General features: G+C 40.2%; 1 protein-coding gene across 1 annotated transcript in view; it reads left to right on the top strand.

Annotated features, from left to right (window-relative positions):
* LOC105454917 overlaps positions 1–23,591 on the top strand; it is a 54,668-nt gene that overhangs the window by 11,939 nt on the left and 19,138 nt on the right. The window contains exons 2-6 of the mRNA XM_011697892.1: positions 4,759–4,852; positions 6,240–7,141; positions 19,673–19,929; positions 20,993–21,388; positions 22,793–23,046. Coding sequence (XP_011696194.1) covers positions 6,670–7,141; positions 19,673–19,929; positions 20,993–21,388; positions 22,793–23,046 — 1,379 coding nt within the window. The 5' untranslated portion in view covers positions 4,759–4,852; positions 6,240–6,669. The remainder of the gene's footprint in view (positions 1–4,758; positions 4,853–6,239; positions 7,142–19,672; positions 19,930–20,992; positions 21,389–22,792; positions 23,047–23,591) is intronic.

Raw genomic sequence — 23,591 nt, 5'->3', positions numbered from 1 at the left:
TCCTCTCTCTCTCTCTCCGCTTTCTCTCTCTCCTTCCTCTGTTCCGTCACGCAATGGAAACTCGCGAAATAGCTTGTTGCTTCGATCGCGTTTCGACGACGACATTTCGAGCCGATCGATGAGGTTTGTATTCGGTACCTTCGCGTGTAAACCTCTTTTGTCCCCTCTGCCCTCCTCCCTCGCGATTCCACTCAAAGCTAAATTTAAGCCGGTGGTGGGCGAAACACAACAGTATAAGTGATAATTCCATCATTTTGAAAAAACAAAAGGGCTCGCACAGAAGTACTCAACATAAGATCCAGCCACTTCGTCGTAGCACTTTTTTTTATCGTTTTTCTTCTGTTAAAGCGGAGACTCTCAAAGTGCGTACGTCACGCCGAAGCAATTACATGTAAAGACTGCAATAATTAATATATATTACCGTAAAATATTTCAAGTATTACTTTTTTGCCAATTCATACCTCTATTATGCGAAATTTACCTCATTTATTTATATTATTTACTTTACTATTAATACTTGTGGCGATCGTGGCGCGAGGAGCTGCGTGGCAGCTTTCTATGCCAAAGATCCAGGTTAGATCTTTAATCCACCTAGGACAATATAACTCTAAAATCGATTTGAAGCGATCGCCACCTCTCGGAAGGCAATGACCATCGAGGGTATTTTCTGCTAAGAAAACCTCTTCTAAATAGACCGTTCAGAACCGGCGTTAAAATTGTAAATTTCGTATATCTTCGGATATATGCAGAAAAGATCGCCTATAACGTCCGTGATCGGATATGGCACATGAAGAAGAAAATATTGTATATTACATAATTTTCTTTATCAGTATTTGAGATCGTTAAGTCTGTAAAAAATAAAAATGTATCACATTTATATAATGAGTGTGTAACTTCTATAGAAATATTACATTCACATATATAAAGATGATGCGTTTCTATTTGTTACAGACTTCTTTAATATTTAAAAAAATAAAAAAAAGTATCTGTTTCGACAACGCATATGCTAAAATTGGAACGATACAGAGAAGATTAGCGTGGTCTCTGCGCAAGGATGGCACGCAAAATCGTGAAGTGTTCCACATTTTGTACAAAAAAAATTCTATACGTGAAACTTTACTATTAATATAAATGACATAATTCACATACCGCAAATGATGATTTTAAAAAATATTTTCCACACCAGTCTTTCAACACCGTTAAAGTATGTGAAAATTAAGCGTCAATATAGTCAATACAACTGTTACACGGAAAGAAATTGCTGAAGTTACGCGATTTTGCTGAACTAAAAATTTAGCTAGATATACAGGGTCTAAATATAACGTCGTTGGACTATCAGAATAATGTATTATGTAGGACGCTCAAGCATAATGAGCAATGCTGCAAAAAGTTTTGCACATTCTAACAACCAGCTTGAGCGTCCTACGTCATTGTGACGGTCTAATAAAATTACTTTCAGATCTGTATACAATCTGATTAAATTTTTAGATACTTTAGCAAAACCATTCTTTTCGAACAAAGATGCGCTCTCGATAATAGTATTGATTTTATTACATATATTTCAATCTCCCCTCCTTCAAGCCTTTTAAGAAATTTTCGCGAAACGTCTTTCGGATTCTCGATGTTAGTTCGAACGCAGGAGAATAGTGCGCGTACCAACAAAGTTTCACGTCGCTAATGAGACAGTCTGCAAACACTCAAAGAGCTCTTTCCGTGAGTTTAACATCATAAATATAACATCTGGAAAAGCACTCGAGCGCAAATAATCACGCGAAATTTGTGTTCCGAAGAATCACAACGAGTCCCCGGGAGGCATTTACATTGCTCCTAACGAGCGTCGTTTAAAGTACGGCCAATCCTCGCGCTCCAACCAAGGGATGCGCTCACTGTCTCTCTCTCTCTGTCTCTCTCTCTCTCTGTCTCTCTCTCTCTCTCTCTCTCTCTCTCTCTCACTCTCAATCGGCATTTCGCAAATGAACCTCCGAAGCGCATCTCCTTTTTTTTTTGCGACTTTCGCGACATAATTACATTTCAAGAAGCTTATAACACGCGCTGTCATCGTGAGAGAAAAAAAAAAGAGAACTGATCTACCGTGGCGTGTGTGCTGCAAATTTTAATATCGGTGCGGTATCCCGCGATTCATCAGCCTGAATGCAATTTTCCTCGTATACATCCTCTCGTAAACGAGATCTGCACACATCATGTATACATGTTTCGCACGGGGGGGAGGGGGGGGTGGAAGGTCTAAGCAATCTCTTTCACCTCCTCCATGTATACGTGGAACTTCTTATCTGTTACCATATCCTATTTTATCGTGTGCAGAGATTGTGTTCATGTAAAGTTAATAAAATTTCCGTAACGAATTTCCGCTCATGTAAGTCACATCTTCCTATTGCGAAGAACAAATGAGCTCGATGTATAAGATTGTGGAAATATGGAAAAACTTATTTTACGCAATCCTATTCTACGTGTTACAGACGATCCCTAAATCTCTTCTGCTAAATTAACTCTTTAATGTACTTACTTTTTAATTATATTTTGTTCAAGTTCTTTTTAAAAATAGAAAGTGTCATGTGTGAGACGATCAAGTGTACACGAAAAGAATTTTGGAATGGTAGAATTTTATTTTTACCGACTTGCATCATTATTCCGTCCCGTTAAATGGCTCATTTCCATCACGTTGAAAGAAATAATATAATCTTTAAGGAGCCAAATGGCGTGTTAAGAACTCGAACTATTACATTTAAAGAGTCTCGACTTAAAGAGTCTCGAGAAAGCTTTAGCATTTTACGAGCGGCTTCTTCTGGAGCGGAGGGCACTTTCGGCAAATTTGAGGAGGATGCGCCGCAGCGGGAATGACATAATCCCATTGCATAACGGGATTTCCGCCACGCTTTTAACGGCCGAAAAAAAAAGATGATTTAGCTCCGCGAGCGCTTAAACGCAGGCCGTGCATTATGACACAAAAATATGATTACCGTCACCGCGCTGCGCGCGCGCGCGTGTGCGCGGTCTTTAAAAGAACGGATATATATGTATTAATTTATATCGTGCCAAGAGAGTGATTTTAAAGTGTCATTAGCGCGACCGTCCATTATAACGAAATTGTAATTATCTATTCTATACATATATACATATACATATATATATATATATATATATATATATTAATTGATATATGTCGTTCTTAACGCAGTGCTGATGAATTGTTGTCGATGAGACTTTGATCTACTTATATATAATAAAATCTTCTTAATAAATATATAAATTTGTTTAACTCCCGTAAAAACAATTTCTATAATGACATGAGACACTAACATGTATGCATCTCTATTATATACATATGCAAATAATTTGATTATATATATATATATATATATATATATAATCATTATCTCCTGAAATGGAAAAAAGAGAATTAATGATGAATTTATAATCCACAAAATTGTAAATATTTTGCGAGTGTGATCTAAATGCGTGTGACACACGCACTCTTTATGGTAACGTGCCAAACGTATTATGTATACACTATGTATTTCCACGAACAACATAACCGAGTTACCTCAGTACGTGACTATCGGCCGGGGTGGATTTCCGAGTGTTATCACAATTGATTGATATGTTTCTTTCGCGGGGCACGTGCGCCGGTTCCCACGTCGAAAAGTGCACGTAAACTTCCGCGTAGTTTATATAGCACGCGATAATCCGTGAATCATGCAATACTTATATCGAGACGATCCCCTGACACACGATCGTCCCGACAGCGAGAGAGAGAGAGAGAGAGAGAGAGAGAGAGAGAGAATTCATCAAAGTATCTTTATGGCCCCTAACGATAACTCGCACGTGCGCATGAAATATATTCTACAGGTGTATCATCTGCGATACACACGTGTCGCAGATGATGCATTATCTTGCAAGTTGCTCCGCTACTGCACATTTCGTTTTTAGCGCATTTCGAACTCCGAGGTACGAGCCACATCTCTGGCGAATCGTCGTACGATTTGTATGTTAGACGTGTAAGATGTGTGTGCTCAGATCGGAGCGGAGATATGTTTTGAAAAGGAAAAAGGAAGGTAAAGAAGAAGAAAAGAGGAAAGGAGAGAGAAAGAGAGGAGAGAGATGAACGTTAAATATTTTCAAGACCTACTTCCGCTCATCAAAACAGTGAAAAAGTTTGTTTATCCTCCCCCGAATTATAACGTGTGTCTGCACTCCGAAATTTTCAGGAAAAGCAAGTCATACCGACGATTTATTTACCATGTCTAAAATTGTGCTTTAATTGGAACAGAAGTACACATCTTAAAAATATCGATAATGTAAAGAAAGAGTGTGTTAAATTTTTTTTTTCAAATTTTACTCTTTTGTCCATCAAAATGATGAAGAAAGTTTGTTTTGTCTGTTTTTTGAATTATATGTTTTTGCACCGTTCAAAAATTTTGCTGAAAAAGCTAACCACTCTTCCTTTATTTTTTAGTGAAGTTTCTCTCTAAAAGGAAAATACTCTGAAGATGTTTATAACACGTTACTTTTAAACATCTAGTAAAATCAAAAAGATAAGATTAGACGTATAAAGTAATTACTTCTTAATGTTGAAATAAAAAGAAAAATTAAGTTTCTTTATGTCGAGAAGTTACACTGTTATTCTGTTCGATAAGGCAAATAATAGCTGCGAGTAAGGAACCTTAAATAAAACGCAATCACGTTCTTAAAAGCGAATGGACATCGATATTAATCTTGCGTCAAATCTTTCTGTTTCAGCCCAAGAGGCCTCGAGAACTACCGACAACATAAATCCGAGCCCCTCAAATCGTGTCACATCTCTCTCGTCGAAAACAATCGCCAGTAAAATACTGTAAGAATGGCCAATTTGAATAATCGATTTATTCGAGCATATAAAAGTGAATTGACAAATTTTTTCAACGGCTAAAATAAACAACACGTAATAAACAGACAGATTGATTTTTGAGAAAGAAATATTTAAATATTTGATTGCTGTACATTTTTTTATGTATTATGTATTTTTCAAAAATAACCTAGAGAAGAACTTTTATTTCATTTTTACATATGTATAATAAGTCAGTAATTTATATGTATTGCTTCCAAGATTGCTTCCGAAATAACAAGAAAATAATTTAAGAAAAGCAAAGAAATATGAGTAGAAAAAAAAACTAGCGACAACTTTCTTAAAATCCGTGCTTTTTGTAAAGAATAGGCGAGTCTATGAACCTAACATCTGCACTATTAGAAAATAAGTTCGAATATATGTATGTCATAATTAAATGCTAATTTATTGCCTTAGCTCCAAATTTATTGTTCCTGCCTGTTCATAGCAAATAAATAGAAAAAATGGGGGTGCTGACTTTACATTATATTAGCATTCTCATTTTCGAAAAACACGTACAGAGTACTGTAAAACAAAAAAATAGTATAACACAATTTTTTACTAATCTTTTGCTCTAACAATGAGATAGTATAAAGAAACATCAAGAATTTTAAATAATTGTATTTTACTGTTACGTGCGCTAACACCGTTACACTCCTGATGGATTTTTTTAACGTAAGGTGGTTCTTTAGTAAATCGAGTTTATTATGTGAAATGTCCAATTTTTTTATATAATGAAGTACCGAACTTGACGTGTATAAAATTCTAGGGTAAGTTAACGATGAAATAAGAGAGAAAAAAAAGTTGAAAATATAACTTTTAACTTAGTGACAGGTTGAGATCGCAGATGCTTCTTTGACTAACTGCACAAACTGTTGTTACAGATTTTTCTAAAAAAAAAAAACGATATTATAATAAATCAAAATTGGCACAGCAACTAAATTGTTTAATATACTCTTTAATTTATTTTTGTAGCCTTATGTTTTTAATAATTTTTAAACTGTTTTGTGAGTAATAAATTCCAAAGTAACATGTTTTGCGAGTATTTAATTCGAATAACAGTTTAGAAAAACTTATACAGTTAGGTTTTTATTTTTTATCGTTATACTCTTATACGGTTATAAATAATATGGTTATTAATAATCGATATTAGGACACCCATAAATCATAATTATTCAACGCGTATAGGAACAATAAATTCGGGACTAGGATAATAAAATAGTAATAAATTATCACTTAATTGTGGCATATATTTGAACATTTTTTTCATGATGAGGTTCACAGACATATATAGGCGACTATATTCGAGCGATTGGAAAAGAGCGATCGAAAATCGATTATTCCTGGCCGTTTGCAGTGTATCGACGGCGTGACGGAAAAGAACGACGACGACGACGACGACGACGACGACGAGAACGACGGTGATTTAACGAGATAGGCGTCGCGTCGCACGCGCGGCACCCGGCGATACATCGCGGGGGCGCGACGCTTTAATCGCTAAAAGAAAGAAAGAAAATCATGCATCTCCTGACGGCGGCCGGCGCCGATATCGTTCCCGCACGCAGCATCACCGAGAATGTATCGCTGGACAGCGATGTTGGCTCGTGCGGATCCGAGAAGTGCGGCGGCAGCAGCAGCAGCAGCAGCATCAGCAACGGCAGCAACAACGGATGCAGTAGCGGAATCCGCGACGGCGTCGGCTACGCCAGCGGCCACGACCGCGGCCAACGGTACAACAGCAGCGACAGCAGCAGCGATAACGGCTACGCTAGCGACGATTTCTGGGCATGTACGTCTTCTACCCGGCGGACGAGCTCCTGCGTATCTATGAAAATCCGATTCGGGATCAGTCCGTGCCATTGACTGTCAACGACGCAGCGGCTGTGAACGTCGATTACGAGGAGATAAATCAGCAGCATTATCAGCAGCAGCAGCAGCAGCAATCGCAGCAGTCGCATTATCAGCAGCAGCGAATCGTCGTCGCGAACGACGTCCGCAAGCGCAAGGAGAAAAAGCGAGAGATTAGTCAGCCGGCGGCGGCGGCCAGCAGGAGGCAAACCGTGCGTAACGGCGACGGCAGCGACGCCGGCAGGAAAGAGGGACGCCGAAACGAGGAACAGCACGCCAGGACTATGCAAAATAATCGTGCCTCCGGCTCCGAAGAAGCCGCCAACCATCCCCTCAAGGACCTCACGCAGCCGAGTCTCAACGAGCCGCTCAAGCAGCACAATGGCGTCGCGCTCAAACTCGTCCAGACGGGTAAGTGCGCTTCTGCGATTTCTGTCACACGGTAAGATCGCGTGCCAGCGAGAGAGAGTCCAGTCTTTTTCGGACGAAATTTATTTAAATTCATCTAATTCAATTGTTATCTCTTTTGAAGCGAACCATAGACATTCGTCGATTGAAATATTAATCGGAATCGAAACACTTCTCAATATTTTTTAACGTTTCTATTTTTTTTGTTCGTTAAAAATATCAATTAATAATTTTCATCATAAATGAAAAAAAAAAACAAAAAATGGTTCATGCAAACGAAGCATGTATGAAGTCTAATGGAGTAAAGTTAAGGAAGTAAACTGCATGCTTTATCGCGCTTTCAGCACTGTCAGCTTAGACAGCTCAGCCGAGTGAGAAATATGTCTACGAACTTAATTTTCAGAGACCGACTCGCACGCACAAAGAATTGCCTGCGCTTCTTTCACGTTCTCCCAAGCGTACCTTGCCGGATTCTTTATTCGCGTTCTCCTAGGAAGCTAATATTCGCGAAAGCTATAAGCTATCGCCGCGCACAATATAGCCGCGGCTAATATTCGCAAACTGAAGAATCAACGTCGGTCGACCGACGCGATTTGCATTACCCGTGTATTTAATGTACGTGCCCATATAATCGTATAACTTCTTGTTGGCAGCTTCAAACTTGTACGTGAGTTACGGTATTACGTGTCTCGACTTGGCAAAAGTTTAATAGCCGTCGAGCGAGAAGATGGCTTAGGTTTAAATCAGCAAACAGTATAAGATGACATAATGGCATATCTTATTATAGAAATAATATATAATTTCGTTTTTTTTTTCTAGAAAAAGCGAAGTCACTTTTCTTTGTAGGGAGAATTGAAAAAGTCGCCAGACATTTCTTGCCCATTATTGAACATACGAATTGTAGAGTAACTTTTAAAGTGTAAATAAATACTTACGAAGAGAAGTATATTTAATTTTCTTTCCGTTTTTTGTTGTTGCGAGAACGACCATTAGCGATTCAATGTTTGATAAACTAGAAATCGAGTTTCCCTTTAACGAGAATGTCGGGAGAAGTGATTTGTCATAACTTTTCAATGTTTGACATTAAATAAACTTCGGGAATTAATAACCAAATTAAAATGAGATTAATTTTCAGTTTAAAGTTTATTCCCCGGAGAAAATTAAACCGAAGAATATAAAGTTTCGTTATCAATTTGTGTGTGTTCTCTAGTTGACGAAAGGCAATTTACTCTCAATCGCTCACAACACAAAAGCTATTAAATTCCCGACATTTTGTTATGAGAATTCTTGTCTCCTCAGTTTACTCGAGGAATCCGTCATTAGGGACGAGCGCGGTGCGTCTCCGTGTAAAATGTTGAGGGGAAGTTTGTGTGCGCGGGGGCGGGGACGCCTTTTACTTAATGTATCTCACACCGGCGGCGGGGGACACCGGATATACCCCCACGCCGAGGTCTTGACGCAGGATTAATTAAAGCCCACTTGTTCCCATTACGTACATCTTTCTGCGAATACGTCGCCCAAAACAATCTGTCACAGCTGACCTTTCTCGTCCCACCTTGACAATCGGCGACTGCGGTTCCACGGCCGCGGATGAAGGGCTCAAGATTAATTAGCAGTTGGAAGTAGCCGAGGCTAAGTAGAGGTTGGCGAGCCTATTACTCCGCTGAACTCGAGGCTATCGGTCTTTGTCACTTGCTATCCCTACCTGACCTATCGACCCCGATCTCCGAACTGTCACTCCGTCCGTGGAAACTTACGAGCTCTCTCTCTCTCGCGTTCGGGTTCGTATAGGATCGCCCGATAAAATCGGATTAGGGCAAGTATCTCTGAACCTGAATGGAAACACGTTCGTATTCGGTTGCCGGGCGTATATAACTTGTCAGACGTAGTTCTTTTCTTATATGATTTATGTATCCATAAAACTAAAGTCGTAAATGAGTCGCAAATGAAGAAAAATACAGAGTGCTACACTTTGTCGGAAAGTAGAGACTGTCGGGTCTGTAATACTCAATAAATATATATCCATGATGAAAGACTCGCGGGGCTCCACATGCCAAGAACACGAGCTGAACGAGACTCAAAGTGCCAGGGATAAAAAAAGTGAAGTTACTTCTTCAAATTATATGTTTGCGTTTCGAAAAGGAAATGGATGATGAATAAACCGTCTTGTGCTTCTATTTCTCCAATTCACATTTGATATCGTAAGAAGGATGTATGTACCTCGTAAGAATGACTGAGCAAAGCTGGAGCGCTGTCGCGCCACGTAAAGTATATTATTCTGTTGATCTGGCCGCATCTCGCGGCCGCCTCTCGTTTCCAAACACACATGCACGGTAGAGTGAGTCATTTGGCGTTATCTCGTCGCGCCGTTCGACCGTACAGATTCGAATATCTCCGATGAACATTGCGCGTTCTCGAGGAAATTCCGCGAGCTCCGTTTCGCAGGAGCGCAATCCCACACACAAGAGCTCGTTACCGTGATATAAATAGATCCTCGCCTCGTAGCGGATTTTAGAGTACGTGCAGCGCAGCCCCTCTCTCTCTCTCTCTCTCTCTCTCTCTCTCTCTCTCTCTTCCTCTCTTTCTCGTCAAACGATCACTCGAGGCTATCACGTGTGCTGACCTGGATGTTTATTCGGTTCATCGGCGCGGCCAAATACCGTTACCGCCTGGTCTGGCAGTCCGCGTGCGGAAACGCGACGGATTCGATGAAACGACATTAATCGCCACGTAAACAAAGACCGGTGCCACACGGCTGATATATAGCGACGGCTGTCGACTTCTGTTTTTAGCCGGTCGTTTAAAAGTTAAATGCTGCATCTCCGCCCGAAATAGTGGAAACGGTGACCTATCTCCGGGGGCGAGTGCAATTAAAGTAAGATCAATGAGGATAATTGTAACATTAACGAGACTGGATAAATGCGGACCGCGCGACGTTTTCCAGCAATAATTCCAGAATATGGCGAAGTTAACTTATTAATTAATTGACATTTTATTAACTGTCGCATCTGCACTGAATTTAGTCTCTTATTTACGAACCGCCTATTCTTCAAACAATAACATTAAAAGTCTTTATATATCTTTAATACAACCGAACATTTCATTCATCTTTATAAAATATTCCAACGGTACAATCCGAATTGAACCTACGTCACAAAGACATAAAGAAGACGACTATCAGTAAAACGCATAAATTGACAAAGACTGGAAAGATCCAGTCTTTTCGCAGTTTCAATCATATTTTCTGAATTCAATGTTTGCCGACGGAAATTTTGAGAGGACTGACGGGGACGACCGTGAGAGTTGCTCTAGAGCGAGTTTATAGCTCGCGTGACACTGGGCGATAGAGTTCGTCGAACCAGAGCGAGAGACTCAAGGTACCAAGGTTGTACCCTTGGAGTCACGAAGGCTATTCCACTTTGGCCTGCACCATCGGACGAGCCGGTTGATCGTAATACAACCCGGCTGACTGGAACTACCTGCGCTTTCCGACGATAATCCCTAATCTTTCCCTGATCGTCATGTAATCGCGTAATACGCGCCGCATAATGATGATAACCCGGAAAAGGACATAGGTCATATTTTAATAAAGGAAGGAGTCTGGTTGCTACGGTAACTGCGAAGCGAACAGAGCACGCGGCTAGCCAGCCAGCCAGCCAACCAACCAGCCAGGCAGGCAGGCAGGCAAGCAGGCAGGATATTGATTCACCCCACCTGAATTCAGGTCAACCCCTGACTAAACACCGCCGTTTCGCTGCACAACGAGCGGACTCCTCCATTTCCATCGCGTTCGTGCCATCTCAACCTTTTTCTTTCATAATCAGCCTCCCCTCCTCTTCCACCCCTCCCGCGTGTGGAAGCGCGTGTTAAGCCGGGAACGTTTTGTTATTGGATACAGTTCATCCAGGTAACTGGGTATTTAAAGGCCTTCGCGCCCGCATTCCCTCGTTCGCTCCATGCGCCACACCGTTCTTCGCAATGCGCGCTCTCGAGCGAGAAAGTTTATGCTGAATCATTAAACAACATCGATCTGTCGCGCACGTTCCTGCTCTCGAATTAGCCCGGATTATTATAATGATAAATGGCCTCACTATTGCCTACTTTCGTCCTGACGTCGAGCGGTGAACTTCACTGCTTTTATAATTTGTTCCGCATGTCTTCTACGATTGCATAGAGAGACGCGCAATCTCGTTTTATATGTATCGTCCAAATTTCACGTTTTACACACACACACACACACACACACACACAAATATATAGTAGGTTCAATGATATATAAGTTTTTGAAAATTCTAGTTTTTAAAAATTCGTTTTACAAAACTCACATTTCTCTCCTTATATCTAATAGATATAGATATAATAGATATAACAAAAATATAGAGACAACGAGGATAGAAAGATATTGGAAATATGTAGAACTTGTTTCTTGATCCATTTACAGATCCGTTATCAAAAATATGAAATTACACGTCGGCTTTTTTTTCTTTCGAATTTTATTCTCAATCATTCAGTTTCGATATCGATATTTTCAATCAAAATCAATCTTTTTCAAATCAAATCGAGTTTACAGGAGTACCCATCGATATAACTATATCGGTCAAAACGCGCAAGAAACAATTTTGACAACGTAAATTCTATCAGATAGAAATCAAGCGCATGCAACTCTTTCCGAGGGCGTTTCTATTTTCTATTTTCTCCCGCGGATCAGCCGTCTTATTCCGATTTCGAAATGCATAATGATTCGCGCAAGAATATGAGTAAATACATTTCTCTGAATGTCTTTCAATATGTGTCGATCAAAACGTGAAAGTGGCAATTTCTTTGGCAAATTCTATTACGTAAAATAAAATTCGCCCCAACATTTCAAAACCGTTCCCCCATTTTTCCCCTTCGCAATCGTCCTATTTCATTTTTTCTTTCTTTCTTTATTTTACCTTTGAAAGCTCATCGCGTGATTGTATTGGAAAAAGAAAACGCTCGTGCAGCCTCCATTCTATATCCATTGCGTGTTATCAGCTGCAATTTATGCGGAGCAATTTTTTGAATTTTTCACGCGCCGATATTGACGTTCGCGTGGCTAAAGCCGAGCACAATTTTTGCTGTCGTTAGTTTCACCGTAACCCCCAGGGAGATAAAAGTCCCTCTTTGAGCAAAAATGACGCAAGGTCGCTCGTTGGCGAGCAGAAATGCAAATGCGGCGCGGATGATACCGTGGCGATGTTTATCGTGGCTCGATGTGCTTGTAACGCGAGATAGTTGCGAAAGTGCTTAGTCATTCTCATATCGACGCAAAAACGATGTGTAAAACGACCGAGTGCAGGCGATTTCAGCTTCCTTTTTTTTCCTCTCCGAGCTACGCACTTCCGCTTTTCTTGCGCAAACCCGTGCTTCCTTGTTAAATCCGGCCTTTCGATAATTTCGATTTACGACAAGTGAAACTTGCGGAACGACGGGAAAAGGTGACAGTAAAGGGCGCCGTTATATCGTTGAAAGAATGCAGGTCTCGCCGCATTACTCCGTATCAATACTCGGTACCGCCGCGCACCTGCGTCATATTTGCGCCGATCTATGGTACCGCGGGAATTGAAGTAATACTCATTCTACCTTAAATTTTTAACGAGCGCCGAGTCTTAACTTTTTCATCCGCTCTTTCTCTCTCTCTCTCTCTCTAATCGATAATCGTAGCTCGGGGTCAGCGATTATTAAAGTTTTGCAATTGTTTTATCTGATTATAGAGCGACAAATTATAGAGCAACGGAAATTCGATATGGATAAAACTGTTCTTATTTCCAGAGAACTTATCTCTCGCTAAAAAGGATTTCTCAGACAGAATTATGTAAATAATTATACAAGTATTTTGTTTCTTTTTCCAGATAAATAAGACAGTATTTAAAATATTGCTCTCTAAAATATATTTTTTTAGATACTTCTCTGAAAGATTCACACATATTTTTTATTTATTAAACATCCACATTTCTGTTTTGAAAAAATATGCTACAAATATGCATATTTTATACTTTAACCGCTATTATTAAGAAAAAACATGTAGAATTTAAAATTAAAAATTTCAAATATTAAAAGCTAAATTTAAAATTTTAATTTTAGGACAAAATTTTGAAAATCTATAATTTTTAATATCTTCAATTTTAAATTTCAGAAATTAAAAAAAAATTAATTTTTTATTTAAATTTAAAAAAATTTAAAAATTATATTTTACAATTTCTTAATTAATAGAAAAAGTGTGACGTGCGTCTGTAGTGCATAAATCATATAATATATATTTATGCTGTTTATAACAATAACTTCTGTTTTACGACTAAATCATATTTCCTCATTCTTTTAGGATACAATAAGAAATATCTGACATAAAATACAATTCTTATAAGATATCAATAGAAATAGAAATTAAATGTAATAGAAAATATAAAATTTAAAAATAATTTTTAACTATCGTCGATTTGACGCCAACGACAATGAGAATCGTACCAATCGAGGTACCAATTTAGCACGCAGGGCTGTTCGTCGTGCAGCATGCTTCACCAAACCCACAAATAGGCCCGACGGACGATAATGGTGCGGCCGCGGCCGCTATTACGGTGGCTCCAATTAACCGAAATTCCTCGGACGAGAAAACGCCGCCGGTGTGCACCGGCGTGTGCATATATGCGACGCAACTTTTTTCCACGCCCGATTTCGAGCGCGCGATCGTTTGCCGCGCGGCGATGACGAAAGCGGAACGCCCATATGGACAATGTGGCGCCAACTCGGATATTTTCCAACGAGAGAGAACACGGAAGTCCATCTCCGCGAAGGGAAAACATCTCATTTTCCGCGCGGACAGAAGGATGTTTTCTCCGTTCGCTAAATTATTTCGCTACGCGCTACGTTTCGTGACGCGAAGCTATAATGCCGGAAAGTTCGAGAGCGCGCGCGGGGAGGGAAACAAAGGGTCAAAGTGGAAATAGCTTGGAGAGTTCAGACGACGATGACGCGCGGCAGCGACGGCGAATGGCTTCGGCTGTCGTCGCGAAGCGAGCGACAAACGCGCGACATGCAGCGCTGACGGAAAACGACCTGCCCTGCTGTCGCGCGCGGAGCTCAATTTCCTCATATCGCGACCGTGCGTTTCACGAAACGTATAGGCGTTAACCCAGATGAGCTTAATAAGCTTGATTAAGAGTTAAAAGGGATTCGCGCGCGAGACTTCCACAATTGTCCGCAGAATTTCGCGGAACGGGGGATGAATAGTTGCGACAAAACATGCATTCATGTGTTACACGATAACCAAGCTCCCTCAATAATCTCGCGGGATTGATGCATATATATATGTATAACGCGGAGCTATTCCACGGAGCTGGTTTCGATGAAAACCAATATTACGTAACGTACCGTATAATATTATCAATTATACGCCAATATATATTGTGCGAATATAGATGACGAATAGTAGATATTACACATCGCAATATCAGGTAACATCAAGTAACGTCGCAACACCTTGCTGATTGCAAAGTAAATAAGAACATCAAATTGCAGATCTACGTAGGAATGCAGATCTACGAGTTTTTATGTGTGAGAAATTGAGAAGAAACACATATATGATGAGTCTGAAATAATCATGCAGTTTAGAGAAAAATATATATTCAAAACATCGACATAAACATATATTATTTTAAATGTATATTCTTTATACATATTTTATATGTATATATGTATGTATATACAGGATGTGTCTTAAATAGCGTCCGTTAATTATATAGCGTTATTTCTTGTAAAAAAACCGAGTCGAAAAGTTCTGTTCCATTTTCTTTCTGCAATACTCAATGAAGTAATTACTACTTCAGTAATCACTGCTTCTCATAATTGAGCATTGTAGAAAAAATGATTCAGAACTTTTCAGGACTTAATTTTTTATAAAGAATATCGCTAAATAATTAATCACGATTTTTTTATAATGTTCAATGAAGTAATAATCACGTCAGTAGTGATCGCTTTATTAAACATTGTAAAAAAAATGATTCGGGACTTTTCGACTCAGTTTTTTACAAGGAATAACGCTATATATAATTCGTGGACGCAATTATTTAAGATACACTTTATAGTCTTTATATATATAGAGCATTCATTTTTTAAATAAACTTAAAAGGATTGCATAGTCAGACCTTAAAAGTCATTTTAATAATAGCATGCTTTTATTAGGTGCCCTAATATAAAGTACGTGTTATTATACTGGTTTTTTTTTAGTGTCACGTAATATCATATTAAATTCCGAGGTAAATTCGCCGATAAGAACCTCTGACCGTAGTAGTTCGCGCGGTCGGTTCGATCTGAAAACCCGTTCTGAAATTCCCGTATTATGCATGCGTCGCGCAAGTAGTCTGGCTTCGGCAGGGCGGGGGCTTTCGCGAAGCGATGATTAAACGATTAAGCGATCTCCAGGGCGCTAATGTAATCCGCTAACGCGAGAGATCAGCGAACAAATTGCGTATTATACGCGAGATCTCGGCTTTCCTCCCCAAAACGGTAATTTCCGAAACGGGGGCAGCTTAAAGGCTAATGCAAATGTCTTAATGAGGGGAGGGGGGGGAGGGACGATATTGCGCGCGTGTAAGGTCTCCCCCCTTGGCCCGTGCCGCTTAAATCACTATCGACGGCGCCTCCGGCGAGGAAGATCGATATATACCTTACCCTCCTACCCTCTACCCTCCAGTTTCATCATAATTCCAGCGGATTTGTTCTCCGTGTGGCGCGACACGCGTGATGCAACTTGACACAACTTGACACGCGGATATACCTACATTTGCATAGCCGTATAAACAGGTTTGTGCGCGTTTATTAATGCATTTGATGCGCGCGCGCGCGCGACGTTATTTGAAAATTACGCAATGACGACCTTCCCTCCACGATAATTTATTTATGCGCCATCTCCTCCTCCTCCTCCCCGCAATTTCTAAAGTTTCCAACGCGAAACATCTTGATAACGAGTTGTGAGATTCCGTCAAGTGAAATTGTAGTCGACATTAATCGAAAGCTCGTGGAGGAGAGCGATTAAAATCAATCTGCCTGCAGCAAATGCAATATCTCAAAAATCTTTCTATATTGAGATTAACTGTTGCCGTTTCTCTGGAAATTATTAAATGAACACGATAGTTGTATGACTTACTACTGAAACTCACCACACTTTTATTCCTCCTATTATTTAACTTTTACGTAATTATTTATATAACTATTTATTACTTTTATAAAACTCTGTTACACCTAGTGATTCGTTCTTTTACGCAACGCTATTTGATATTATTATAAGAAATTCATCTTATTCCGTCAATAATTTCGAGAGCTAACACAATCTCTCCACTTTAGCGTACGAATTTCTGTTTATTCCAAACAATGTGTAGGTATATCAAACGTATATCGATCTTCCCTTCGCCGAATGTAAGACATATTAATAACCGACGTCTACGACGAAAGCACTCGGGAAATGCTCACGAAAAAAACGGGTCGGATTACCTGACGGTAGTAGGTAACTCTGGCGGAGCCGGGAGTTCGGAGGCTGCAGAGCTCGGTTCACCTTATTGGATCCCCGGGTTATCTTGGCCCGGTTCAAGAAATAATGCCACTCAGTCGAGCCTGCCCTCCGTTTGTTTGAGTTGTTTGACGAGGAAAAACGATATTCGCCGCCGCGAACCTACATCTCTCTGGCTGGCTGGCTGGCTGGTCAGCTGGCCGGGCTGGCTGGCATGAATTCCTGTATCTTTCGCGTACTCGTCGCACGAATTTATCGCAAACTTTCGCCGCGAAACTGCGGCACCGGAATATCAAATTAATACACGAGCGTCGGAGATAAGCCGATTATTTGAACGGCCATTGTGTGTGTTACTGCCGTATCTCCTTCGCTCCGCAGGCTCCGCTTCTGTTAGGCCGAAGGTATATATTTGCGCGAACGTGAAACACGTGCTTTTTCTACTCCCATATTTTCATTGAACGAGGCTTGACGTAAAAGCTCCTATTTTTGAACTCCCAGTCATTGTAACGAGGCGAAATATAAACAGCAAGAGGATTGTTTTGAGCAATTTCACTTTTTAAAAATAATATTTAACTCTCTATTTTCAAACTCAATAAGTCGATAAATCTTATGAATTTTAGGCAATAATATTTTCGCCACAAACATTTTTTTAAGCATCGCCATAAAGAAAAATGTTTTTTTCGATCGGAGCCTACGCATGTATAAGCCCTGACACTTGACGCTTTCCTTTATGTCAGCGAAAAAAAGAATATATTCCTTGACAGATATTCGCGCCCCTCTTGTCAAAATAATGGCGTCACGTAGACGAAGATATATCGCAAGTGACGACAATGTGTTTCCCATCGCCAAGATATGTCTTGACGTAGCTGTTGCGAGATTCTGTATACGCATTTACCGTGCGACAAGCGTCTCAAATAAATTCGATTAAGTATATGAAAACTCCTAAAGATATTACGAGATTATAATGTTAAAAAAAAAAATGATTGAAAAATATCCTTAATATATATCTAAATAAAAATACTCGAAAACATTTAAAAATAAAAATAAAATTCAACAAAATTGCGAATTGTTGTTTTTTAAAATAAAATATATTTTTTTCAAAACGTATTCAAATGAAGTATCCTATATTACAAGAATTTTTAATAGTCTGTAATTTTGTATGTAATATTCCAACAAGTGCACCAAATATGCTTAAATTAGAATAAATATGCATAACTACGAACATTTTCGAATATCTGAGTTAATAATTTCAATATTTTAGCCAAATAGAAACCGTTAATAACCGCGATTTATACCGCCAATAATAATCAGCAAAATATGAATATATGAATGTACAAATATATATAAATGTAAATAATTAGTAAAATAATTAGTGATAATGCTAAAATAACATCAATACTTGAAGTGCTTATCTTGTTGCTGCCATATTAAAGAAGAGAAATGCTTATTACATATTCACGTATTGTAGTTACGTAAAAAGTTCGCATCAAAAAAATACTTAGATTCCTTATTACCGCGCTCCGGTCGCGGTTCCCCACAGTAAATTACATTTCGCCTTTTCGAAACGCGAGATTCCGATAAAGAGGCGGTTCATCGAAGCGAGGAAATAAGCCGCGCCAGCAAGCAGGGGGGACAGCGCGCGCGAGAGAGAGAGAGAGAGAGCTCTCACAAAGGGCCGCGTTATCACGACGATAGTGATAACGACCCGAGAGAGGATCCTACACGCTCTTTGACGATCTCCGTACCGTTTCTCGATCGCGAAGAGGTCATTCGGATCGCCCATAAAAGGATATTTCAAAGTTCCTCCGCCGCTCGTATTGGATAAGACGGCAAGGGAATATTGAATTCTCCACGACCGAATGCCACTCCAGATACGTTCGAAATAACGTTTACCAGAGCCGATTTTCCACCACGGAGATGGAAAAGTAAGCGGTGGGTGCGACGCGTAATTTCACTTTTGACCGTCGAGCTTCTTTCTCTCGGGACGTCGGTTTCGATGTGTCAAGCCTCGCAACGACGACGCCCCTTTGACGACCAAATCGAATCGACGTAAACGGCAAAGGGCTGCAACCACGTCGTTGCACCCGCGCGTTGAATTTGCCATCGTAAATCGAGGTTCCACTGGCAACTTGCCAAGGCAGATCTTTCTGTTACCGAAACAAGACCCGAATCGGAATTCTAATTTCCGTTCGAACTATTCATTTTCAGCTACTGATTTATTCATGAAGCATTTCAAATTTTAAGAAATAAGATATTTCATGTGAATATTTTAAGAAATACCTATATTTAGATCTGTCAGACAGAAAAATAGAGTACAGAAATACCACGAAAATTCACCGATAATTTAATAAGATCAGTATAATATTTAATTTATTACTGTAGTAGCGAAATACCGGCGTACAGACAGTTAAAAAGAGTAAACTGTCAGAAAATACTTTGTTGCTCGCTTAAATTTAATTCTGAAGTATTAATTGCTTGAATTTGTTGCTCTCTAAATATCCAAATGTCGAATCCCCAGAATCAAATTTAAGCGAGCAATAAATTATTTTCTGATAGTTTATTCTTGTAACTGTCTGTGCGCTGGGTTTTCCGCTGTCATTTAGATTTATTTCGCGAGTAACGAATTCGAAACTTGGATATTTCAGCAATAATTACAGACAATACTCTGGTATCAAATTTAAGCGAGTAATAAATTATTTTCTGATAGTTTACTTTTGTAGCTGACAGTGCACTTTTATAAAATTATATATATATATAATATAATATAATATATAAAATTCAATTTTGTAATTAATTTAACTTTCGTAAGTGTTTCTATAAAAATTTACGCTTTTTGACCTTTCATAATACTTTTGCATACGCCTTTGCATAATACTGTGTGACTCTTGATTTATTACAAATGCAAAATTTTCGCTTCGAGGAATTGAACGATATTTATCAGCCGTTCTTGTGTAATACATCAGGTGTAACCGCCTGATTAATGCTCTCTCTTGTGTGTTCCGCGGGAGCAGTCTCCGAGTTCGCCCAGGAGTTGGGCGCCGCGATGGAGAGCCACTCGGCGAACGTGCGACGTCTGGTCGATGAATTTCGCAGTCGATCGGGCGACTCGAGAATCGATGTCGGCGGTATGCGACGAGTTTGGGAGAGTTTGCTGCGGCAGGTCGAAGCGGACGCGGCGTCTCACCTCGATCTGGCCGCGGTGCTGCAGCAGCAGCTGTCGAGGCCCACCTTAGAGGCGAGCTTCCACCGAAAGCTGCAATCTAGGAAGGTAAGCTTACCCTGGCGCGCGTCACGAATTCTTTTCTATGTAAATTTGTAGCTTCGTTCCTAAGTAAACTTGCGAGTATATCGCAATATTTGTTGATGCTACCAATTATTATTATTATTATTATTGTAATCAATTTCAAATTATTATAATTTTATTCGAAAGTAATTTAGATGACACGCGTCATCGTATACCGTTCTCGTTATACGATCTCTACAAGCCTTTCTTTTACAGTAAAAAAACATTTTATATTTGTGTTAGAAACGGTGTCAGTCGAACATTCAAATCGTTAAAATTTTATGTTGAATTTTTAATATATTTGGATGTTAATTTAACATAATGATTGTTATTTGAATATGTTTAATTAATATTCAACATTTCTTGTGTCAAAACAACACAATTTATGAGTAAACAAATAAAAGTGAACAGATAATTATAGAAAAATAATATGTTTTAAAACGTAAATTCAAATATAAGAGAATAAAATATATGTCAATTTAATATCATCAAACGTTAATTTTATTGAAAAAAAGTTTCCACAGTTTGCTTACAAATTGTGTCAGTGTTACATTTTTTATGTTAATTTTTTTATATATTTGTATTAATTTTATATAACATATTCACCTTGTGTTAAATTAACATAAAAATTTAAGTGGACCGTGGGCCGTTTGGGACACATGAAATACGTTAAATTTAACACTTTCAACTGCACTCTCTGTGTATGGCGATGCGTTAACGCCGACATTGCCATCTCGCGCGATTGCAATTGCCGTTTCAAACTATTCAAAGACGCGCTTCGATCGCATCTCAAGGCTCTCGTTGCTCGGATATCGAGTCACGAGGAGGAGACAAGTTTGGGGCGGCAATTGACGAACGGTATACGGCCGGTAAAGTTTCCCAAGCGACCCACTCGAACTATTCGATTTCGACGTCGCGCGTACGGCATCTCAATACGATCGCGTGTCTATGCTTCCGAACCGCGCGCGTCATCACCATCCCGATCTCTCACGCCTCACGTCCCGTATACGCGATCCGCTTACATCCGTGTTGCTCCGCGTTCCACCAGGTGTTCGCCCATCGCGACGCTTACGAGCAGGTAGTTAGCAAGACGGAGGAGAAGTTGCAGCGTGCCAGATTGGATTACAAGCGCGCCTACGCCGCGTTGCTAACCAACGAGGCCGGCGGTGTCGAGCAGGAGCTGAAGCGCGCTTACCTCGAGTCGCACAACGCCTACATCCTGCAGCTACGCGCCACGAACGCCATTACCGAGCGCTATCAGTTCCATTGTCTGCCGGGTCTGCTGGGCGAGATTGCGGAGGTCTACGAGGAACTTTGCGGATTGGCCTGCAAATGCGTCGCCGGGATCTCGGACGCGGCCGGCGAGCGTTCCGGCGAGCAGGCCAAACGTTATCAGGTCGTGGCCAAGGAAGCGCAGACGGTTGTACCGTCGAACGATCTGCAGGTATGCTACGAGTATATATACGTTCGCTTTTCCGAGAGAATTATGGGACCCGCGAGATATGGAAAACGTATGTGGGAAACGCCTTTCCCTCTTCCTTTATCATCATTTCGCTTCACCGCGGTGTCAATATTTCTTTACGATAAAAACAAAATATTTCAATTTTGTTGAATGAAATAATCCAAGAAAAAAAAAACCGGTCACCATTTTCCATCAGAATCTATGGAACTTTCCAATCGGCATTTGGAGAAGGAGAAACCGCGGTGTCAAGTATTACTTTACGATAAAAATAAAATTTTTCAATTTTGTCGAAAGCAATAATCCAAGAAAAAAAATCCGGCCATCACTTTCCATCAAAATCTATGGAACTTTCCAATCGGCATTTGGAGAAGGCGAAATATACACGCGATTGTCTCTAACTTGTTTCTCGTAAACGGGGCCAAATCTCTCGAGTTTAGCGAGCATCCATCGTGTCAGTCTCGCGGCTCGATCGGTCTCGATACGTCAATCGAAGCCGATCGATCGCGTGGCCGCAGATACGATGCCGCCCCCGTGACGATACGATTATATCGTATTCCGGACATATTGATCACGCATAGCAAATAGACGTACCGGGCATATATCCAATTTCGGGGTGGCAAGGTATCTGATGGCGGATTACAATCGTCGGTATTCGGTGAAGAGGGAACAGAATGAAAACAGGGGCTGCCTGATTAAAGCCGGTCATATTCACTGTGGGGGCACGGCGGCGGCGTTCGGGATATTGGCCGCTCGAGATTTGCCACGTTTATGTGTGTGTGTGTGTGTGTGTTACATGTATTCGCGCGCGTATATCTGATGACGTGCACGTATATCTATGGTGAGTTAACTTGTTCGGCTGACCAAACACGCCGGTATTCACTGATTTGCCCTCCTTGAAATCCGCCGATCGGATCGCGCGGACCCTCGTTCGAAATACCGATTTGTCACTTAAGGCACATTCGTATCGCATTTTCGAGGAATTATTTTGACGCGAGAATACTTTTGCAAGAGACTCACGACGACAGTGACACGGCGAATACTTTTTCCGCTATCTCGCGATGATATCATCGCGTATAGTTGTGCGATCTTCAAATTTCGCGACGCTTGATATATGATTCGCGACGACAAAAAAGATATTAAATCTTTACGTGTGTCACATAAATTTGCGAAACGTCGCTACGTTAACGTTACGTGTGTAACATATCACGCGTTAAATCATTCCACTTTCAATTTACTCCAGTTATTTCGCGAAACGTATTTTACCCCCGATCCCGCCCGACTCCATTTCATCCTTTGCGCCACGTCATACAGTTATATATAAGAACGTAATATCAAATATAATCACTTAAAGTGGCGATGTAACGTCAAGTGTAACGTTTATTTAAGGCCTTGGCGCGAAATCTATCCGCGAACGCGACGCCGAGGAAGCCGCCGCGACGCCTGTACGTCGCGCCGGCACCACCCGAGCAGATACCGATGGAGAGAATCAGTCAAATACCCACGCTCAGGGACGAGCTGGTACCGACGGGCACTAGCACGCTCCCGCTCATGGAGGACCTTAAGCGCGAGTACGACAGCCTCAGCCAGGAAATAGGCCGTCTGCAAGACGCTCTGGACGCACTCGTGCGAATGCAGCGCAAGTACGTATATACTATTTTTGGCGCAAACCGCGCGTATTTGTAACACGACGGGTAACGAGCGTAGCATCGTAACATCAGTCCGTGCACAGCGCAGTTTTTTTTTTTTTTAACACTGTTGTCTGCCAAGCAATTTTTTTATTACCGTGTACGCCACACTAGAATTTTTATTGTTATAAATATATAATGATGAAATATCATGTAATATATTTAAATATATACTCTCTAAATTTTCTGGAGTGAATCTCACTCCAAAAGAGTGAAAGGTCACTCCAGAAAATTTAGGGAGTATGTATTATAAAATCTACATTTTTGTGGGTTCATTTAATCTAAATTGTACACTTTTTATTTCACGTTGTTATCCAGCTATTCTAGCTATACGTATAATATGTGTGTGTGCGTCATTCAGAGTTTTACATTAAATGGTATTTATTTTTTTACAAGCTTTTTAAAAAATTTCGACAGCGGTCATCAGTGGCCCACGTTGGCAGTTAACGTGTTAATTGTACGTAAAAAGATAAATTTCAACTTTATGAATTTTTTATACT

The sequence above is a fragment of the Wasmannia auropunctata genome, unplaced genomic scaffold (genome assembly GCF_000956235.1).
Source record: "Wasmannia auropunctata unplaced genomic scaffold, wasmannia.A_1.0 LD335972.1, whole genome shotgun sequence".
Lineage (NCBI taxonomy): Eukaryota > Metazoa > Arthropoda > Insecta > Hymenoptera > Formicidae > Wasmannia > Wasmannia auropunctata.
This window is presented reverse-complemented; position numbering and strand designations above follow the sequence as displayed.